At 43.8% G+C, this 18,373-nt stretch overlaps 1 protein-coding gene across 10 annotated transcripts in view; it reads right to left on the bottom strand.

The window, feature by feature from the left end:
* The window catches only part of TRPM1 (transient receptor potential cation channel subfamily M member 1), a 188,486-nt gene that overhangs the window by 126,550 nt on the left and 43,563 nt on the right, over window positions 1-18,373 (bottom strand). For 7 of the 10 annotated variants that reach the window (XM_060755784.2, XM_060755786.2, XM_060755785.2 and 4 more), the window contains exon 1: window positions 16,253-16,584. The exons of 1 other annotated variant lie outside the window; for it this stretch is intronic. In XM_060755784.2, coding sequence (XP_060611767.2) covers window positions 16,253-16,360 — 108 coding nt within the window. In that variant the 5' untranslated portion in view covers window positions 16,361-16,584. Of the gene's footprint in view, window positions 1-16,252; window positions 16,587-18,373 lie in introns of those variants that run through there. 2 more of the 10 variants (XM_067471244.1, XM_060755792.2) reach the window with 2 other exon arrangements.

The raw sequence follows: 18,373 nt of genomic DNA, 5'->3' as shown, positions 1-18,373 counted from the left end.
CACTTCCTCTGGCTTCCTGTTACATGGCGGTGCTACCAACTTCCCCCAAGAAAATTCCCTGTGAGAGCTACATGCCTTGGAACCTTACTTTCCAGATATCCTTCATACAGCACAAATCACACTTGGAGGAAATCGGAATGAGGACACTCATCTCTATCCTTCACCACAACACTAGTAGATGAACTACTGATGACTGGCACAGCTCGTTTGCTTCTGCTGGCTTCCCGCTACATGACAGTGATACCAACTTCCCCCAAGAAAATTCCCCATGAGAGCTACATGACTTGTAATCTTAACCCTCATAATTGCTTACTGTATTCTATATGTGTGTATTCTATATGCAATTTGACCGTAACTCTTTGTTGTGGGAGGGGCTGCAGACCACGTGATCAAAACTAGGCTTGTTCAGGACTCAAACTCCATTTTACTTTACTCTCCAACCTTACTTTCCAGATAACCTTCGTATGCCTATATGTCTGCAATACAAAGGAAGAGCATGCCCAGATTGTGTTTACATATCCAGGTCTTGCAATCTTTCCTCCTCTTTCTCAACAAAGCTTGCAAAAAATGCCACTCTTCTAATACAGTGTAATAGTTTGTGGACTCTGTGAAGACAGGGTTTGGTTCCCTATTTGGTCATGGAAACATGACCTTGGGCAAGGCACAGTCACCCAATATCAGAAGGAGGCAACGGCAAACCCTCTCTGAACAAATTGTGCCATGAAAACCCTATGATAGCTTCGCCTTAGGGTTAGGTTGCTGTAAGTCAGATATGAATCAAAGGCATACAACAACAAACCATTACTGAATCTGAAATGTTATGCATTCAGTATCTGTTGTTCAGTGCTTTAGGCACTCACAAATGTATTTTTATAGGCACCAAGTTTGAGAAAGTTTGCAAATCTGTCAATGTAAATGCATAGGACATTTTCCGTTACAGAAAAGGAAGAAATATACACAGCAGCCATTTAGCAAGGATGGGATTAGAGAAATGGACCAGACCACTCTGGAAGGAAAGTCCATCTACTTTCTGTTGCTCCAAAACACTGGAAACAGTGCCGTTGCTAGTGTAATTTGTCAATACGAGTCCAGGCAGAAACTTTAAAAAGAGGTAAATAAATGGGTAGCTGTGAGTTTTCTGGGCTGTCTAGCTATGTTCCAGAAGCATTTTCTCCCGATGTTTTGCCCACATCTATGGCAGGCATCCTCAGAGGTTTTGAAGTCTGTTGGAAATTAAGCAAGTGCAGTTTATATACCTGTGGAATGATGTCCAGGGTCGAAGAAAGAATACTTGTCTGCTTGAGGCAAGTGTGAATGTTACCATTGGCCAACTTGATTAGTATTTACTAACCTAACCATGAAAATCTGGCTACCAGTATTTTAAAAACTCTAAAATCAGGACAGTAAATGAAGAGCAATAAGACCAACAGGGGAACAATCAGGGCCAGCTAACACCTCCCAACAAAGGATTCCTCCAGGCAGCAATCAGCCAGGCTTTGAAGCTGCAAGGCCATAACATGCTAATCAAGGTAGCCAATTGCAACATTCACACAGACAAGTTATTTTTCCCACCCTGGACATTCCACAGGTATATAAACCCCACTTGCCAAGTTTCCAAGAGATGCCTCAACATCTGAAGATGTCATGAATGACTTTTCAATAACTTTGCAATTTCCAGTGTGAGAGGGTATATCAAATTACAGAAAGACATTTAGACAAAGAATGACATTGGACATACAGACATATAGATTCTATGTGACTATATTGGATGTACAACAACTTACAGTGTGGGGGGGGAGTATTTAGTCAGATACCAATTGTACAAGTTCTCTCGCTTAAAAAGATAAGAGAGGCCTGTAATTGACATCGTAGGTGGACCTCAACTATTATTTATTTATTTATTTACTTTGCTTCTATACCGCTGTATCTCAAGCCCGAAGGCGACTCACGGCGGTTCACAAACAGTAAAAACAGTAGAAACAGCAGTGGTTCCATACAACATATAACAATTGACTTAACACATTATCCATAAATTACCAATAAGCAATTACAATGCACAATTATTACAAAAAACAACCGTACCCAATCTTCTCATCATCCAAGCGTACTCCAGGTTCGTCGTCCATTGTTCCATTCCTATGTTCCATTACCAGATTGCACTAAATTACTCAAACGCCTGCACAAACATCCAGGTCTTCACCTTTTTGCGGAATACCATTAGAGATGGTGCTAGTCTAATGTCCGTAGGAAGGGCATTCCACAGCCGAGGAGCCACCACCGAGAAGGCCCTATCTCTCGTCCCCGCCAGCCGAGCTTGAGAAGCAGGCGGGATCGAGAGCAGGGTCTCCCCGGAAGATCTCAAACTCCTGGTGGGTTCATAGGCAGAGATGAGAGACAACATGAGAGACAACATGAGAAAACACACCCAGAAAATCACATTGTCTGGTTTTGAACAAATTTATTTGCAAATTATGGTGGAAAATAAGTGTTTGGTCCATAACAAAAGTTCATCTCAATACTTTGTTATATATCCTTTATTGGCAATAACAGAGATCAAACATTTTCTGGAAGTCCTCACAAGGTTGGCACACAGTGTTGCTGGCCCATTCATTTCTCCATGTAGATCTATCTCCTCAAGAGCAGTGATGTTTTGGGGCTGTCACTGGGCAACATAGACTTTCAACTCCCCCCAAAGGTTTTCTATAGGGTTGAGATCTGGAAACTGGCTGGGCCGCTCCAGGACCTTGAAATGCTTCTTACAAAGAAGCCACTCCTTCCTTCGTTGCCCTGGCGGTATGCTTGGGCTCATTGTCATGCTGAAAGACCCAGTCACGTTTCATCTTCAGCGCCCTTGCTGATGGAAGGAGGCTTGCACTCCAAATCTCACGATACATGGCCCCATTCATTCTTCCATGTATACATATCAGTCGCCCTGGTCGCTTTGCAGAGAAACAGCCCCAAAGCATGATGTTGCCACCCACCCCCGTGCTTCACAGTAGGGATGGTCTTCTTTGGATGCAACTCAGCATTCTTTCTCCTCCAAACATGACCAAGATTGTGTTTCTGCCAAACAGTTCTACTTTGGTTTCATCTGACATTCATATGACATTCTCCCAATACTCTTCTGGATCATCCAAATACTCTCAAGCAAACTTCAGTCGGCCCCGGACATGTACTGGCTTCAGTAGGGGGACACGTCTGGCACGGTGGCGTAGTGTGTTACTGATGGTAGCAGCCTTGGTTACGTTGGTCTCAGCCAGGGGCGGCTCAACCCATTACGCAAAGTAAGCATTTGCAGTATAGTTGATTTTGCTCAGGGGCACTCTTGCGGCGCTCTTGGGGGAAAATAGACCTTGACATATGCGAGTTGTAGTTACTGGGATGTATAGTTCACCTACAATCAAAGAGCATTCTGAACTCCACCAATGATGGAATTGTACCAAATATGGCACACAGAACTCCCAGGACGAACAGAAAATATATAACAGTGATTGGTTGGGGGGAGGGGGGAGGGGCGCAAAATACTATTTGCTTACCATTGAAAATTACCGAGGGCCGCCTCTGGTCTCAGCTCTCTGCAGGTCATTCACTAGGTTCCCCCACCATGTGGTTCTGGGATTTTTGTTCAGCGTTCTTGTGATCATTTTGACCCCAAGGGGTGAGATCTTGCGTGGAACTCCAGATCGAGGGAGATGATCAGTGGTCTTGTATCTCTTCCATTTTCTAATTCTTGCTCCCACAGTTGATTTCTTCACACCAAGCTGCTTGCCTATTGCAGATTCAGTCTTCCCAGTCTGGTGCAGGGTGACCATTTTGTTTCTGGTGTCCTTCGACAGCTCTTTGGCCTTCACCATAGTGGAGTTTGCAGTGTGACTGCTTGAGGTTGTGGACAGGTGTCTTTTCTACTGAGAACAAGTTCAAATAGGTGCCATTACTACAGGTCATGAGTGGAGGACAGAGGAGCCTCTTCAAGAAGAAGTTACAGGTCTGTGAGACCCAGAAATCTTGCTTGTTTGTAGGGGACCAAATACTTATTTTCCACCATAATTTGCAAATAAATTCATTAAAAATCAGTGTGATTTTCTGGATGTGTTTTCTCCTGTTGTCCCTCATAGTTGAGGTCCATCTATGATGTCAATTACAGGCCTCTCTCATCTTTTTAAGTGGGAAAACTTGTACAATTGGTATCTGACTAAATACTTTCCCCCCTCTGTACATAGACACGAACACAAACAAAGGCAGGTTGAGAAACACTGCTCTAGAACAAAGTGAGTGAAAGTAGATGAATGCAAAGGCCTTGTGCATGCTTCTCAGGTTATTACCTGTACTGACACCTTTGTTTTGGGAAAAATAGACAAATTGACATTTGGGGGTTGTAGTTACTGGGATTTATAGTTCACCTACAATCAAAGAGCATTCTGAATCCCACGAACGACAGAATTGGGGCAAACGTCCCACACACAACCCCCATGACTAACAGAAAATATTGTGTTTTCTGATGCTCTTTGGTGACCCTTCTGACACCCCCTCTTGACACCTCCTCCCCCAGGGATCCCAACCCCTGGGTTGAGAAATGCTGCCTTAAGGCCATCCAGTCCACCTCCCTTCACCAGGGCAAGAAAACCAAAGCCCTCCTGACAAAGAGCCGTCCAACCATAGATATAGATAGATAAGACACACACACAGAGAGATATAGTATTCTAGATTTGACAGATATATTTGACAGATATAGTATCATAGATTTGAAAGGGACCCCTAAAGAAGGACAATGATATGTTGCATGTTCCAGAGTGGGCAAACCAGACAATCTCCAAATCAACACTGACAAAGAAACAACAAGAAAAAGCATTAAAAATTACACATATTAGATGGAACAATGGGTTTTTTAGAGCTCCCTGCCTAACCAACAGCACATATGAGGTTCTTTTCTCTACTGAAGGAGGCAGGGGAGATTCCAAAATGGAGATCTCAACACCAGGAAAAAGGGCGGACTCCAAGCCCAAAGAGATACTTTCTAAACCAATAACTGCAGAGAGCCTGCAGCCTGGCTTTCCAGACTGTTCCATCTGTTCCATCTTCCAACTGTTCCAACTGTTTCCAACTGTTCCATCTTCCAGGATCATGGTTTATATTGCCTTTTAGCTGCATGGGATAGCATTCCTTTGCATTTCCCCAGGATTGCTATAGACCCAGCAGCACCCTGGAAGTTAAACAGTATCAGAGTCTGGAAAGCCAGGCTGCAGGCTCTCTGCAGTTATTGGTTTAGAAAGTATCTCTCTGGGCTTTTTCCTGGTGTTGAGATCTCCATTTTGGAATCTCCCCTGCCTCCTTCAGTAGAGAAAAAAAAACCTCAGATGTGCTGTTGGTCAGGCAGGGAGCTCTGAAAAACCCATTGTGAGTACAACTGAGTAATGGAACAATTGAGATAGATAGATAGGTGATAGATAGATAGATAGATAGATAGATAGATAGATAGATAGATAGATAGAATAGCTATTGAGTTATTAAGAAAGGCAATTGAGATAGAGAAGCTTATTGAGTTATAGATATTGAGTTATTGAGAAATAGAGAGAAATAGTTATTGAGTACTATTACTTCATCTCCAAAACTGACCTTGTGCTTAGATAGGGGAAGACCTGTTCTTTCTAACCATAGCAGCTCAGGGTTAGGGTGAAATATCTCAGGATTTTTTCTACCATTTGGAGAAAGGTTACCTCAGTAATTGAAGAAAAAGGGGAAGAAAGAACATCTCTATGGTTTATCAAGCTGTGCCAAGTCTGCCAAGGACTTTGGAAATAAATATTTTGTTGATGTTCATATCTTGACTGGCATCAGTTACTGGAAGTATTGAGTTATTGCTTCAAAGAAAGACCCCCAGCAGTTTGCCCAGATAAAGAGAGAAGCACATCTTAGTTTTAACTTTACAGTGTCTGGGTGTGACGGCACACCAACACTTTCTCATTACTTTATTTTCCAGATCACCAGTCTGGGCCACAGCAACGCCTGGCAAGGGACGGCTAGTCAATGTATAAAATAGGGTTATTAGTTTGTCTAGAAGTGATATACTTTTAATCACTGCTGTATATGAAAAAGATAATATTTCAGGAGGTCTCCTCCTTTGAGCGCTCTTCTTGGGGCCTCACCAACGAAAACTGCACAACCGACAAAACTAGCCGGATTGTGGAGCGAACGCTGCAGGAAATGAGATTGCAGTTTAGTCTGAAAGGAGCTTCTGTTCATCCCCTGGGAAAGGGAGGGAGGAATGGCATAGAAAACTGGCACGGCGATGTTGATTATATGCCCCATAAAAAGAGGGATGATTTCCCTCTCCACCCCACTTTGGAGTCTTGGTGGAAAAGAAAAAGGGTGGCTGAAAATGAACTGGGCTGATTTCTATGAAGAGGAATTCCTGGTCTCTTTTGAGCAAGCAAGAATGGCACTTATTGCCTGAAGTTTTCATGTGCGCTTCCTTTGAAGTCCAGTGTATTTGGAAGGCATTGGACTAAGAAAACATGGGTTGTTGTAGGGTTTTGGGGCTATATGGCCATGTTCTAGAAGCATTATCTCCTGACATTTCACCTGCATCTATGGCAAGCATCCTCTCAACCTGCTTCTCAACCTGGGGATCGAGACCCCTGGGGGGAGGGGGGTCGTGAGAGGGTGTCAGAGGGCTCGCCAAAGACTAAATATAAGAAAACACAGTATTTTCTGTTGCTCATGCAAATTGGGAAGTTTGCCCCAATTCTATCCTTGGTGGGGTTCACAATGCTCTTTCATTGTAGGTGAACTATAAATCCCAGCAACTACAACTCCCAAATATCAAGGTCTACTTTCCCCAAACTCCACCAGTATTCACATTTGGGGATATTGAGTATTTGTGCCAAGTTTGGTTTAGCTCCATCATTCATAGAATCAAAGAGTTGGAAGAGACCTCATGAGCCATCCAGTCCAACCCCCTGCCAAGAAGCAGGAATATTGCATTCAAATCACCCCTGGCAGATGGCCATCCAGCCTCTGTGTAAAAGCTTCCAAAGAAGGAGTCTCCACCACACTCTAGGGCAGAGAGTTCCACTGCTGAACAGCTTTCACAGGAAGTTCTTCCTCATGTTCAGATGGAATCTCCTTTCTTGTAGTTTGAAGCCATTGTTCCGCGTCCTAGTCTCCAGGGAAGCAGAAAACAAGCTTGCTCCCTCCTCCCTGTGGCTTCCTCTCACATATTTATATACATGGCTATCATATCTCCTCTCAGCCTCCTCTTCTTCAGGCTAAACATGCCCAGCTCCTCAAGCCGCTCCTCATAGGGCTTGTTCTACAGACCCTTGATCATTTTAGTCACCCTCCTCTGGACACATTCCAGCTTGTCAATCTCTCTCTTGAATTGTGGTGCCCAGAATTGGACACAATATTCCAGGTGTGGTCTTTATTTATTTGTCGTGTCAGAACAACCAGTCAAATTATATTACATTTCTAACAGAACAAAGCAAACAAGCAGATTACAAAATTTGTGAGTATGAGAGTTGATTAAATGTCCTTTGACCAGTATCTGGCCCCTTGGAGTGCCTCTGGTGTTGCTGCAAGAAGGTCCTCCCTTGTGCATGTGGCAGGGCTCAGGTTGCATTGCAGCAGGTGGTCAGTGGTTTGCTCTTCTCCACACTCGCATGTCGAGGATTCCACTTTGTAGCCCCATTTCTGAAGGTTGGCTCTGCATCTCGTGGTGCCAGAGCGCAGTCTGTTCAGTGCCTTCCAGGTCGCCCAGTCCTCTGTGTGCCCAGGAGGGAGTCTCTCGTTTGGTATCAGCCATTGGTTGAGGTGCTGGGTTTGAGCCTGCCACTTTTGGACTCTCGCTTGGTTTAACTTGAAAGTTATATGGAAACTCCTACAACATTTTTTGATATTAGAGTTATTGTAACCTCGATATGTATACAAAGTAACCAGCAAGAATGATACTGCCTGAGAATTCTTGAAAATAAACATGTTCTTGTTCAGTTCACTATTATTAAAAACTTGTGCGTGTGTAATTACTGAAAAGCAAATTTACCTCAGAAGAAGGCGGCTGAAGATATTGGAAAAAAGGATTCTGGTCGGGGTAATGAGTTACTCCTTTTAAAAAGTGTCTCAGGTAAAAACATTTGAAAAGTCAACCCTCAGCAACACGCACCACCACTATCTTAGTTTCCTCATCGCCTTGGTTTTATATATTTGTTACTAGCTGTACCCGCCACGCATTGCTGTGGCCTACCTTCCTTCCCTCTATCTCTCCTCCTTTCTTTCTCTTCCCCCTTCCCTCCCTCCTTCCTTCCTTCCCTTTTTTCATTCATTCCCTCCTTCCTTCTCTTCCCCTTCCCTTCCTTCACCCCCCTTTTTCTTTCCCTTCCCCTTTCTCCCTTTCTTCCTTCTCTACCTATTCTTGGACTGTAACTCCCAGCAGTCCTCCTGATCAATCTATCTAAAGGGCCTGGTCTAGGGATGCTGGGAGCTGTAGTCCATAAGAGACTGTGGATATGCTATTGTATGTTTTGTTTGCTGGGGAGTTTTTGTTTTTTTTGTGCATGCGCTGTAGCATCTTTTTGCTTTTTTTGCTTTTTGAGCCCCTTCTGCTGTGTTTTTCAGTGTTTTGATGAGTGATGGTCACTCGTTGGCCTGTGTATTGTGTCCAAATTTGATGTCAATTCATTCATTGGTTTTTGAGTTATGTTAACCCCACAAACGAATATTACATTTTTATTTATTTATACACTGGTGGAGTTTGGGGAAAACAGACCTTCACATTTGGGAGTTGGGGTTGCTTGCATTTATATTTCACCTAAAATCAAAGAGCATTCTGAACCTCACCAACAATAGAATTGAGCCAAACTTTCCACACAGAACTCACATGCCCAACAGAAAATTCTGGAAGGGTTTGGAGGATATTGAAATTGAGTTTTGGAGTTGTAGTTCACCTACACCCAGAGAGCACTGTGGACCCAAACAATGATGGATCTGGACCAAACTTGGCACAGATACTCAATATGCCCAAATGTGAACACTGGTGGAGTTTGGGGGAAATAGACCTTGACATTCGGGAGTTGTAGTTGCTGGGATTTATAATTCACCTAAAATCAAAGAGCATTCTGAACTCCACCAAGGATAGAATTGGGCCAAACTTGGCACACAGAACCCCCATGACCAACAGAAAATACTATGTCTGACCCTGCCCCCAAGGGGTCCTGACCCCCAGGTTGAGAAACATTGCACTAAGTATTTGCAGTCTCATGTGACGCTGGCCAAAGATTGATCTCCAGGATCAGCCTGGCCACGAAACTCCAGAAAATCCACGGCATGAGGCATACTGTTATGTCAATGTTGTCTTCAGCATTTGTCCTGAACTGCTTAATGGCTGAAAAAGGAAGACCTAAGAGAGCATTTCAGCACCTCGGTGCTTTTAGAATGTCGATAGAACAAGTGGCAAATTGATCAGAGCTTAGATATCTTTGCTTGCTTTCAGTGGCAGAGATTTATGTAGGGTTTTTTTTACCCATACAGCTATTAATCACATGAAAGCAGATATTTCAGCATATTAATCCAGGCCAGCTGTTACATCTTTTACTGGGCTATTATCAGAGATTAATCTTTTGTGCAGAAAAGGCTACCTTTTTGTGAGTGTGCCCCCCCCCCCCCTCCACATGGAACATGGAAAAGCAGATGTTTTGAGACCCCTTTTCCCCTTTGGCAGAAGGAGGGGGATGGAAACCATGGCAGACGGAGAAATATTATTATTATTTGAAACACAACAAGATGAGTCCACAACAAACAAGATCACTCTGCTGGCTGTTGTATTGAACCACTGTGTGATGTATCGGCAAATAATGTGTGCAGATCCTAGAAAGGTGGCCTTTTGCAGCTGGCAGATGGTAATTTTGCCAGCGCCGATTGTGTTTAAGTGCAGGCCAAGGTCTTTAGGCACTGCACTCAGTGTGCCGATCACCACTGGGACCACCATGGCTGGCTTGTGCCTGAGTCTGCATTATTATTATTATTATTATTATTATTATTATTATTATTATTATTATTATTAGCTGTACCTGCCACGCGTTGCTGTGGCCAACCTTCCTTCCCTCCCTGTTTCTTCCTTCCCTCTTTTTCTTTCCCTTCTTCTTTCTTCCTTCTCGACCTGTTTCTTTTCTCGCTTCCTTTGCTCTTTGGTTCCATCCTTCCTTGTCTCTTTCCTTCCTTCCCTCCCTCTTTCTCTCTTTCATTCCTTCCTTCCCTCTTTCACTTTTTTATTTCATTCTCTCCCTCCTTCTCGCCTTCCTTCCTTCTCTACCTTTCTTTCTTTCCTTCTTTCTCTCCTTCTCTCCTTCTTTCCCTTCTTCTCTCCCTCCTCTCTCCCTCCTTCTCTCCTTCCTTCCCTCTTTCTTTCCTTCCTTCTCTCCTTTCTGTGTATGTGTTTTATATGTGTATATGCATATATGTGTCTATATATATGGTTTTGTGCGTATGTTGTAATTTATTTTTGGGGGGTGGCTTTTTAAGTCCCTTCTGCTGTGTTTTTCAGTGATTTATGACTGATGGTCACTCGTTGGTCTGATTGTTGTCTTATGCCCAAATTTGGTGTCAATTCGTCCAGTGGTTTTTGAGTTCTGTTAATCCCACAAACGAACATTATATTTTTATTTATATAGATTATTATTATTAGATACACAACCAGAGTAGTACACAGTAAACAAGATCACTATGCTGGCTTTTGTATTCGATCACACATCGGACACTTTCCAAGTGTCTAGGACTTTGTGATGTGTTGACAAATAAAGCGTGCAGATCCCAGTAAGGTGGCCTTTTGCAGCTAGCAAATGGTAATCTTGTCAGCGCCGATTGTGTTTAAGTGCAGGCCAAGGTCTTTAGGCCTTGTTGTGTTGCCAGTTGTGTTGCCAATCACAACTGGGACCACCATGGCCAGAGTCTTTGCATTATTATTATTATTATTATTATTATTATTATTATTATTATTAGATACAAGAGTGGTACACAGTAAACAAGATCACTATGCTGGATTTTGTATTCAATCACACATCAGACACTTTCCAAGTGTCTAGGACTGTGTGATGTGTCGGCAAATAATGCGTGCAGATCCAAGTCGGGTGGATGGTAATTTGTCAGTACCGATTGTTTCTAAGTGCAGGTCAAGGTCTTCATGCACTGCACCCAGTGTGCCAATCACCACTGGGACCCCCTTGACTGGCTTGTGATAGTATTTGCAGTTCGATCTCTAAATCCTTGTATTGTGTCAGCTTTTCCAGTTGCTTCTCGTCCATTCTCCTGTCACCTGGGATTGCAACATCAACGATCCATACTTTTTTTTAACACGATCGTGAGGTCAGGAGTATTGTGCTCCAAAACTCCGCCTGTCTGATGATGATGATTATTATTATTATTATTATTATTATCATCATTATTATTACTACTACCCCTGCAGGCTGGGTCATAACGGAAAGGACCACTCTATTGAATATGTTTGAATGGGTCTTATCTGTGCATTTTAAAATATTGTTTACTAGCTGTTCCCGCCATGCGTTGCTGTGGGCAACTTCCCCTCCACCTTTCTTTCTCTCCTTCCTTTCCTCCCTCTTTCCTTCCATCCTTTTTTTCCTTTCTTTCTCTCCTTCCTTCTTTCTCTTCCTTTCCTTCTCTCTCCTTTTTCTTTCCCTTCTCTTTCTCCCCATTCTTCCTTCTCTACCTACAACTCCCAGCAGTCTTCCTGATCTCTCTCTCTCTCTGTCTATCTATTTATCTATCTAACTACCTTATTTATCTGGAGGATTGCTGGGAGTTTCAGTCCAGGAATAGGAAATTGGAAATATGCCTGGATTGGGATGCTCCCAAAGAAATCCAAGGAGAAGAAAGCTTGCATCTTGGAAGCAGTGCATTGGGATCATCCTTCTCTCCTAGCATAAGGGATGCTGGGAGCTGTAGTCCAGAAGAGAGTGTTTATATGCTATTGTGTGTTTTGTTTGCCACGGGAGTCATTTTTGTGCATGCACTGAAGCATCTTTTTGTTTTTTTGGCTTTTTAAATCCCTTCCGCTGTGTTTTTCAGTGTTTTTATGAGTGATGGTCACTCGTTGGCCTGATAGGTGTCTTGTGTCCATTTGTCGAGTGGTTTTTGAGTTCTGTTAATCCCACAAACAAACATTACATTTTTAATTCTGTTTAAAATTTTGTATATTTCTGGATTTCAAATTGTGTGCTAATATTTTGACTCCCGTGGCAAACAAAACACACAATAGCATATAAACACTCTCTTCTGGACTACAGCTCCCAGCATCCCTTATGCTAGGAGAGAAGGATGATCCAAATGCACTGCTTCCATGATGTCAAAGGCTTTCATGGCCGGAAACATTGGGTTGTGCAGGTTTTTCAGACTGTATGGTCATGTTCCCAAAGCATTCTCTTCTGACGTTTTGTCTGCATCTATGACAGGCATCCTCAGAGGTTGTGAGGTCTGTTGGAAACTAGGAAAATGGGGTTTGAAACATCCAGGGTGGGAGAAAGAACTCTTGTCTGTTAGAGGCAAGTGTGAATGTTTCCATTGGCCACCTTGATTAGCATTTAATGGCCTGACAGTTTCAAGGTGTTGCTTCTTACTGCCTGGGGTAATCCTTTGTTGAGATGTGATTAGCTTGTTTCTTGTCTGGAGTCCCCCAACAAACAAGAGTTTTATCTCCCACATTCCACAGCTATATAAATCCCACTTGCATAGTTTCCAACAGACCTCATAACCTCTTAGGATGCCTGCCATAGATGTGGGCAAAACGTCAGGACAGAATACTTCTAGAACATGGCCAGACAGCTCGGAAAACTTACAGCAACCTGTGTGCTAAAGCTTTTATGTTAAGCCAATTTGCATCTCCTTTGAGAGAGATAAAGCGGGGCAATAATAATAATAATAATAATAATAATAATAATAATGTTCAAATAAATAAAATTATTATTATTATTATTGACACAAAAGCACAGTATGTCACAGCATACGAAATTCAGCATATAGATCTCGTTTGCTGTGGCATACTGTGCTTTTGGGTCAATAATAATAATAATAATAATAATAATAATTTTATTTATTTAAAGCATTTCTCAGGGCGGAGCACAACATATATACGGCAAATATTCAAAGCCGGCACAAAGCAAACTAAAACATATATACTATAAACATGCATAATCGCTAAAATCAATTATCTTCACGTTAAAATCAATTGTTTAAAACTATCTCAAACCGGCCATATCAAATCCAGTTGGCAAGGTAGATTTCCTATTCTTGTCTTATTGTACTGTCCCAAAAGCTTGGTCCCACAGCCAAGTTTTAACCATATTTCTGAAGGGCAGGAGGGAAGGAGCTGATCTAATCTCAACTGGGAGGAAGTTCCATAGCCGAGGGGCAACTACTGGGAAGGCCCTGTCTCTCATCTCCACCAAACGCGCCCATGACTGTGGCAGGACTGAGAGCAGGGCCTTCTTGGAAGATCTTAAACTCTGTGGTGGTTCATAGTGGGAGATGCGTTTGGACAGTCTGATTGGGCCGGGGTCATATAGGGCTTTATAGCCCAAAGCCAGAACTTTGAATTGTGCTCGGTAGCAAACCGGCAGCCAGTGGAGCTGAACATGGGAGTTGTGTGCTTCCTGTATGCCACCCCAGTTATTAACCTGGCTGCCTCTCATTGGAATATTTGAAGCTTCCGAACAGTCTTCAAAGGCAGCCCCCACGAAGAGCTCATTGCAGTAGTCTATCCTAGAAGTAACAAGAGCATGGACCACCATGGCCATATCTGACTTCCCAAGGTACAGGCACAACTGGCACACAAGTTTTAGTTGTGCAAAAGCCCTTCTGGCCACTGCCGAAACCTGAGGTTCCAGCTCAGTAATGAGTCCAGGAGGACTCCCAAGCTGCGAACCTGCGCCTTCAGGGTGAGTGTAACCCCACTCTGTCACCCTATATCCTGTTCGGCCTTGCGACTGACCAGGAGGACCTCTGTCTTGTCTAGATTCAACTTCAATGTGTTCACCCTCATCCAGACCGTCACAAGGGCTAGGCACCAATTCAAAACCTGGACAGCCTCCTTAACATCTGGTGGAAAGGAGTAATAGAGTTGGATATCATCTACATACAGATGGCACCAAACTCCGGATGATCTCACCCAATGGCTTCATGTAGATATTAAACAAAATGGAGGACAACACTGAGACCTAATAGCCAAGCCCTTTATTTGTGTGCAGAAGGGCCCAGCTATGTCTCTCTTTCAACTGCTTTTAAAGAGATAAAGCAGGGTATAAATAATAATAATGTATTTATTTTATTTATTTACAGCAGTTTTTCTGAACCTGGGGGGTTAGGACCCCTGAGGGGGTCACAAGGAGGTGTCAAAAGGGTCACCAAAGACTATCAGAAAGCACAGTGTTTTTTGTTGGTCATGGGGATTCTGTGTGGGAAGTTTGGCCCAATTCTATCGTTGGTGGGCCAAACTCCCAGCAACTAGAACTCCCAAATGTCAAGATCTATTTTCCCCAAACTCCACCAGTGTTCACATTTGGGCATATTAAATATCCATGCCAAATTTGTTCCAGACCTATCATTGTTTGGGCCCACAGTACTCTCTGGATGCAGGTGAACAACTTTAAAACTCAAGATCAACGCCCTCCAAACCCTTCCAGTATTTTCTCTTGGTCATGGGAGTTCTGTGTGCCAAGATTGGTTCAATGCCATCATTAGTGGAGCTCAGAATACTCTTTGATTGTAGGTGAACTATAAAACCCAGCAACAACAACTCCCAAATGACAAAATCAACTCCCCCCAACCCCACCAATATTCAAATTTGGGCATATTGGGTATTTGTGCCAAATTTGTTCCAGTGAATGAAAATACATCCTGCATATCAGATATTTACATTACGATTCATAACAGTAGCAAAATTACAGTTATGAAGTAGCAACGAAAATAATTTTATGGTTGGAGCTCACCAGAACATGAGGAACGATATTTAGGAAGGTTGAGAACCACTAAACCAGAAAATAATAAGGTTTGATATGTCTCCTCAAGAACAAAAGAGTTGGTGACTGGATCTGCCTAGAGATGACATTTGTGTGCAATTGAATCATATCCTGCTTTGGAGACTATCTCAATGTTCTAAATGTGGAGAGGATTCCCAAAGATCCTCACTGCAACCTTGCAAAGCAAAGTAGCAAGCCAAGGGAGAAGGACCACAACAGTTTGGGGCAACTTGGATCCATAACACCAAGATGTATCCCCATGGATGTCCCACAGCTTCCACAATTGACCCCATGTGCCCCAGGTCCAAAATCAGGCATGGCAAAAAACGTTCTTACTCCATCTATCCATCCATCCATCCATCCATCTTCTTGACTTGGCTCATGCACCTGGTCTGCAAAAGGGATTACAGGTGAGCTGGACCCTCGGATTCATAACAGCAACATGTATCCCCATGGATGTCCCACAGCTTCCACAGTTGGCCTCATGTGCCCCAAATCCAAAACCAGGCATGAGGACAACGTTCTTGCCCCATCCATCCATCTTCTTGACCTGGCTCATGCACTAGGTCTGAAAGAAGGGATTGCAGGTGAGCTGGTCCCCCGGATCCATTACACCAACATGTATCCCCATGGATGTCCCACAGCTTTCACAGTTGATCTCTCATGCCCCAGATTCGAAACCAGGCATGGGGAAAACGTTCTTGCTCCATCAGTCCATCCATCCACCCATCTTCTTGACCTGGCTCATGTGCCAGGTCTGGAAGAAGAGATTGCAGGTGAGCTGGACCCCCGGAACCATAACACCAATATGTATCCCCATGGATGTCCTACAGCTTCCACAGTTGACCACATGTGCCCCAGGTCTGAAATGAGGCATGGGGAAAACATTCTTGCTCCATCCGTCCATCCATCTTCTTGACCTTGCTCATGCGCCAAGTCTGGAAGAAGGGATTGCAGGTGAGCCGGACCCTCAGATCCATAATACCAAGATGTATCCCCATGGATGTCCCACAGTTTCCACAGTTGACCTCACGTGCCCCAGATATGAAACCAGGCATGGAGATATATGTATCACCAACATGTATGCTCATGGATATCCCACAACTTCCATGTGCCCCAGATCTGAAACCAAGCATGGGGAAAATGTTCTTGCTGCATTCGTCCGTCCGTCCATTCATCCATTCATCCATCCACCTTCTTGACCTGGCTCATCAACCTCAATATGGCTAGCTTACCTTCTGTGATCCAGAGGCTGATCCCTTCAATGATGTGCGTTTGAAGGAGCCGCTCATCCTCCGGAGGGAGCCCCCAATCTTCCCCCCTCGGCCCTTCTTGCCCTCCATGTTCAAGCTAGCCCCTGGCCACCAAACCGGGATGGAACCCCACGAGACGCATGTCCACAACTAGGATCTTGACCAAGCCCCAGGACATGGCGGTGGTGGCGGTCCGAAGAGCTCCGTTGTTCGAAAGCAGTCTGACCCAGGCGAGGCAAGGAAGAAGCAAATGGGCCGATCTTAACCCCCTTCCAAGCACTCTCCCTCCCCAGCCTCTCTATAATCAGGCTTAATGCATCCAGCTCCTGCAAGCGACGGCTCCTAATGGACGGGAGATTTAATAAATGGTGATTGAAGGTAAATCTACTTTAGGAAGCAGCAGGCCCAAAAAGGGTTTTTCTTTTTTATTCACATAAATCATGGAGTGCTCAGAATCGCTTGCCAAGCGGGGGAAAGAGCAGCTGGCTTGCAGAGGACTAGAAGCATGCTGGGTTGCTGGGGAAAGAGTCCAGGAAAGGGGTTTAGAGGCAGAGAGGAGTGCGAGGAATGAGCAACAGGTAGGCCAGGGATAAAGTAAGGACATGAACCCATCACGAATTCTGCCCCCAAAAAGGAAATCTGCCTTCCGTCTCTTAAAAATTGCTACCGGGTTTTATTTATTTTGTGTCAGAAGCATTGCAAAAATGTTGAATCAGCTTCACATCAAGAGCAATGGATGTTTCTTGTATCTTGAGCGTGTCCTAGATGGAGTTGTAGAAAACTTTATTATGCTAAGAGAAAAAAGGTATAGGTTTCCCCTGACATTAAGCCTAGTCGTATCCAACTCTGAGGGGTGGTGCTTATCTCCATTTCTAAGTCAAAGAGCCGGTGTTGTCCATAGACACCTCCAAGGTCATGTGGCCACTGGCATGACTGTGTGGAGTGCTGTTACCTTCCCGCCGGAGCGGTACCTATTGATCTACTCACATTTGCATGTTTTCAAACTGCTGGATTGGCAGAAGCTGGGGCTAACATCAGGAGCTCATTCCACTACCTAGACTTTTGGTTAGCAAGTTCATCAGCTCAGCAGCTAACAGTGGGAGCTTACGCTGCTCCGAGGATTCAAACCTGTGACCTTTCGGCAACAAGCTCAGCAACTCAGTGGATAAAACAGAGGGAGAACAAGTGGCTAAATAATTTTTGACCAAAACTGGGCAATGACATCCACCCTTTCCGTAGCTTTAAACAATTCTTCCTCTGTGCATGAGGCAGGGCATTGTGGACAGGTGTACAGATGCAAAGTTGTTTGTTCTGCTCCACAGTTGCACAAGGTAGAGGATTTTTCTAGGTCAGTCTTTCTCAACCTTCCCAATGCTGCGACCCTATAATACAATTCCTCATGCTGTGGTGACCCACAACCATAACATTATTTTCGTTACTACTTCATAACTGTCATTTTGCTACTTTTATGAATAATAATGTAAACATCTGATATGCAGGATGTGTTTTCATTCACTGGACCAAATTTAGCACAAATACCAATATGCCCAAATCTGAATACTAGTGGGGTTGGGAGGGATTGATTTTGTCATTTGGGAGTTGGAGTTGCTGGGATTTATAGTTCATCTACTGTCAAACCGCATTCTGAAGTCCACCAACATTGGAATTGAACCAAACTTGGCACACAGAACTCCCATGACCAACAGAAAATACTGGAAGGGTTGGGTGGGCATTGATCTTGAGTTTTGGAGTTGTAGTTCAACCACATCCAGACAGAACTGTGGACTCAAACAATGATAGATCTGGACTGAACTTGGCACAAAAACTCAATATGCCCAAATGTGAACACTGGTGGAGTTTGGGGGAAATAGACATTGGCATTTGGGAGTTGTAGTTGCTGGGATTTATAGTTCATCTACAATCAAAGAGACAGGAAAGCTTAGAGAAGACAATGATGCTGGGGAAAATGGAAGGAAGAGGGGCCAACCAAGGGCAAGATGGATGGATGAGATCCTTGAAGTGACTGGCTTGACTTTGAAGGAGCTGGTGGTGACGTCCAACATGGAGCTCTGGGGTGGACTAGTCCATGAGGTTACAAATGAT

Source organism: Anolis sagrei, chromosome 9, assembly GCF_037176765.1.
Source record: "Anolis sagrei isolate rAnoSag1 chromosome 9, rAnoSag1.mat, whole genome shotgun sequence".
NCBI lineage: Eukaryota > Metazoa > Chordata > Lepidosauria > Squamata > Dactyloidae > Anolis > Anolis sagrei.
The sequence above is the reverse complement of the archived record's forward strand: the minus strand, read 5'-3'. Positions and strand labels throughout refer to the sequence as shown.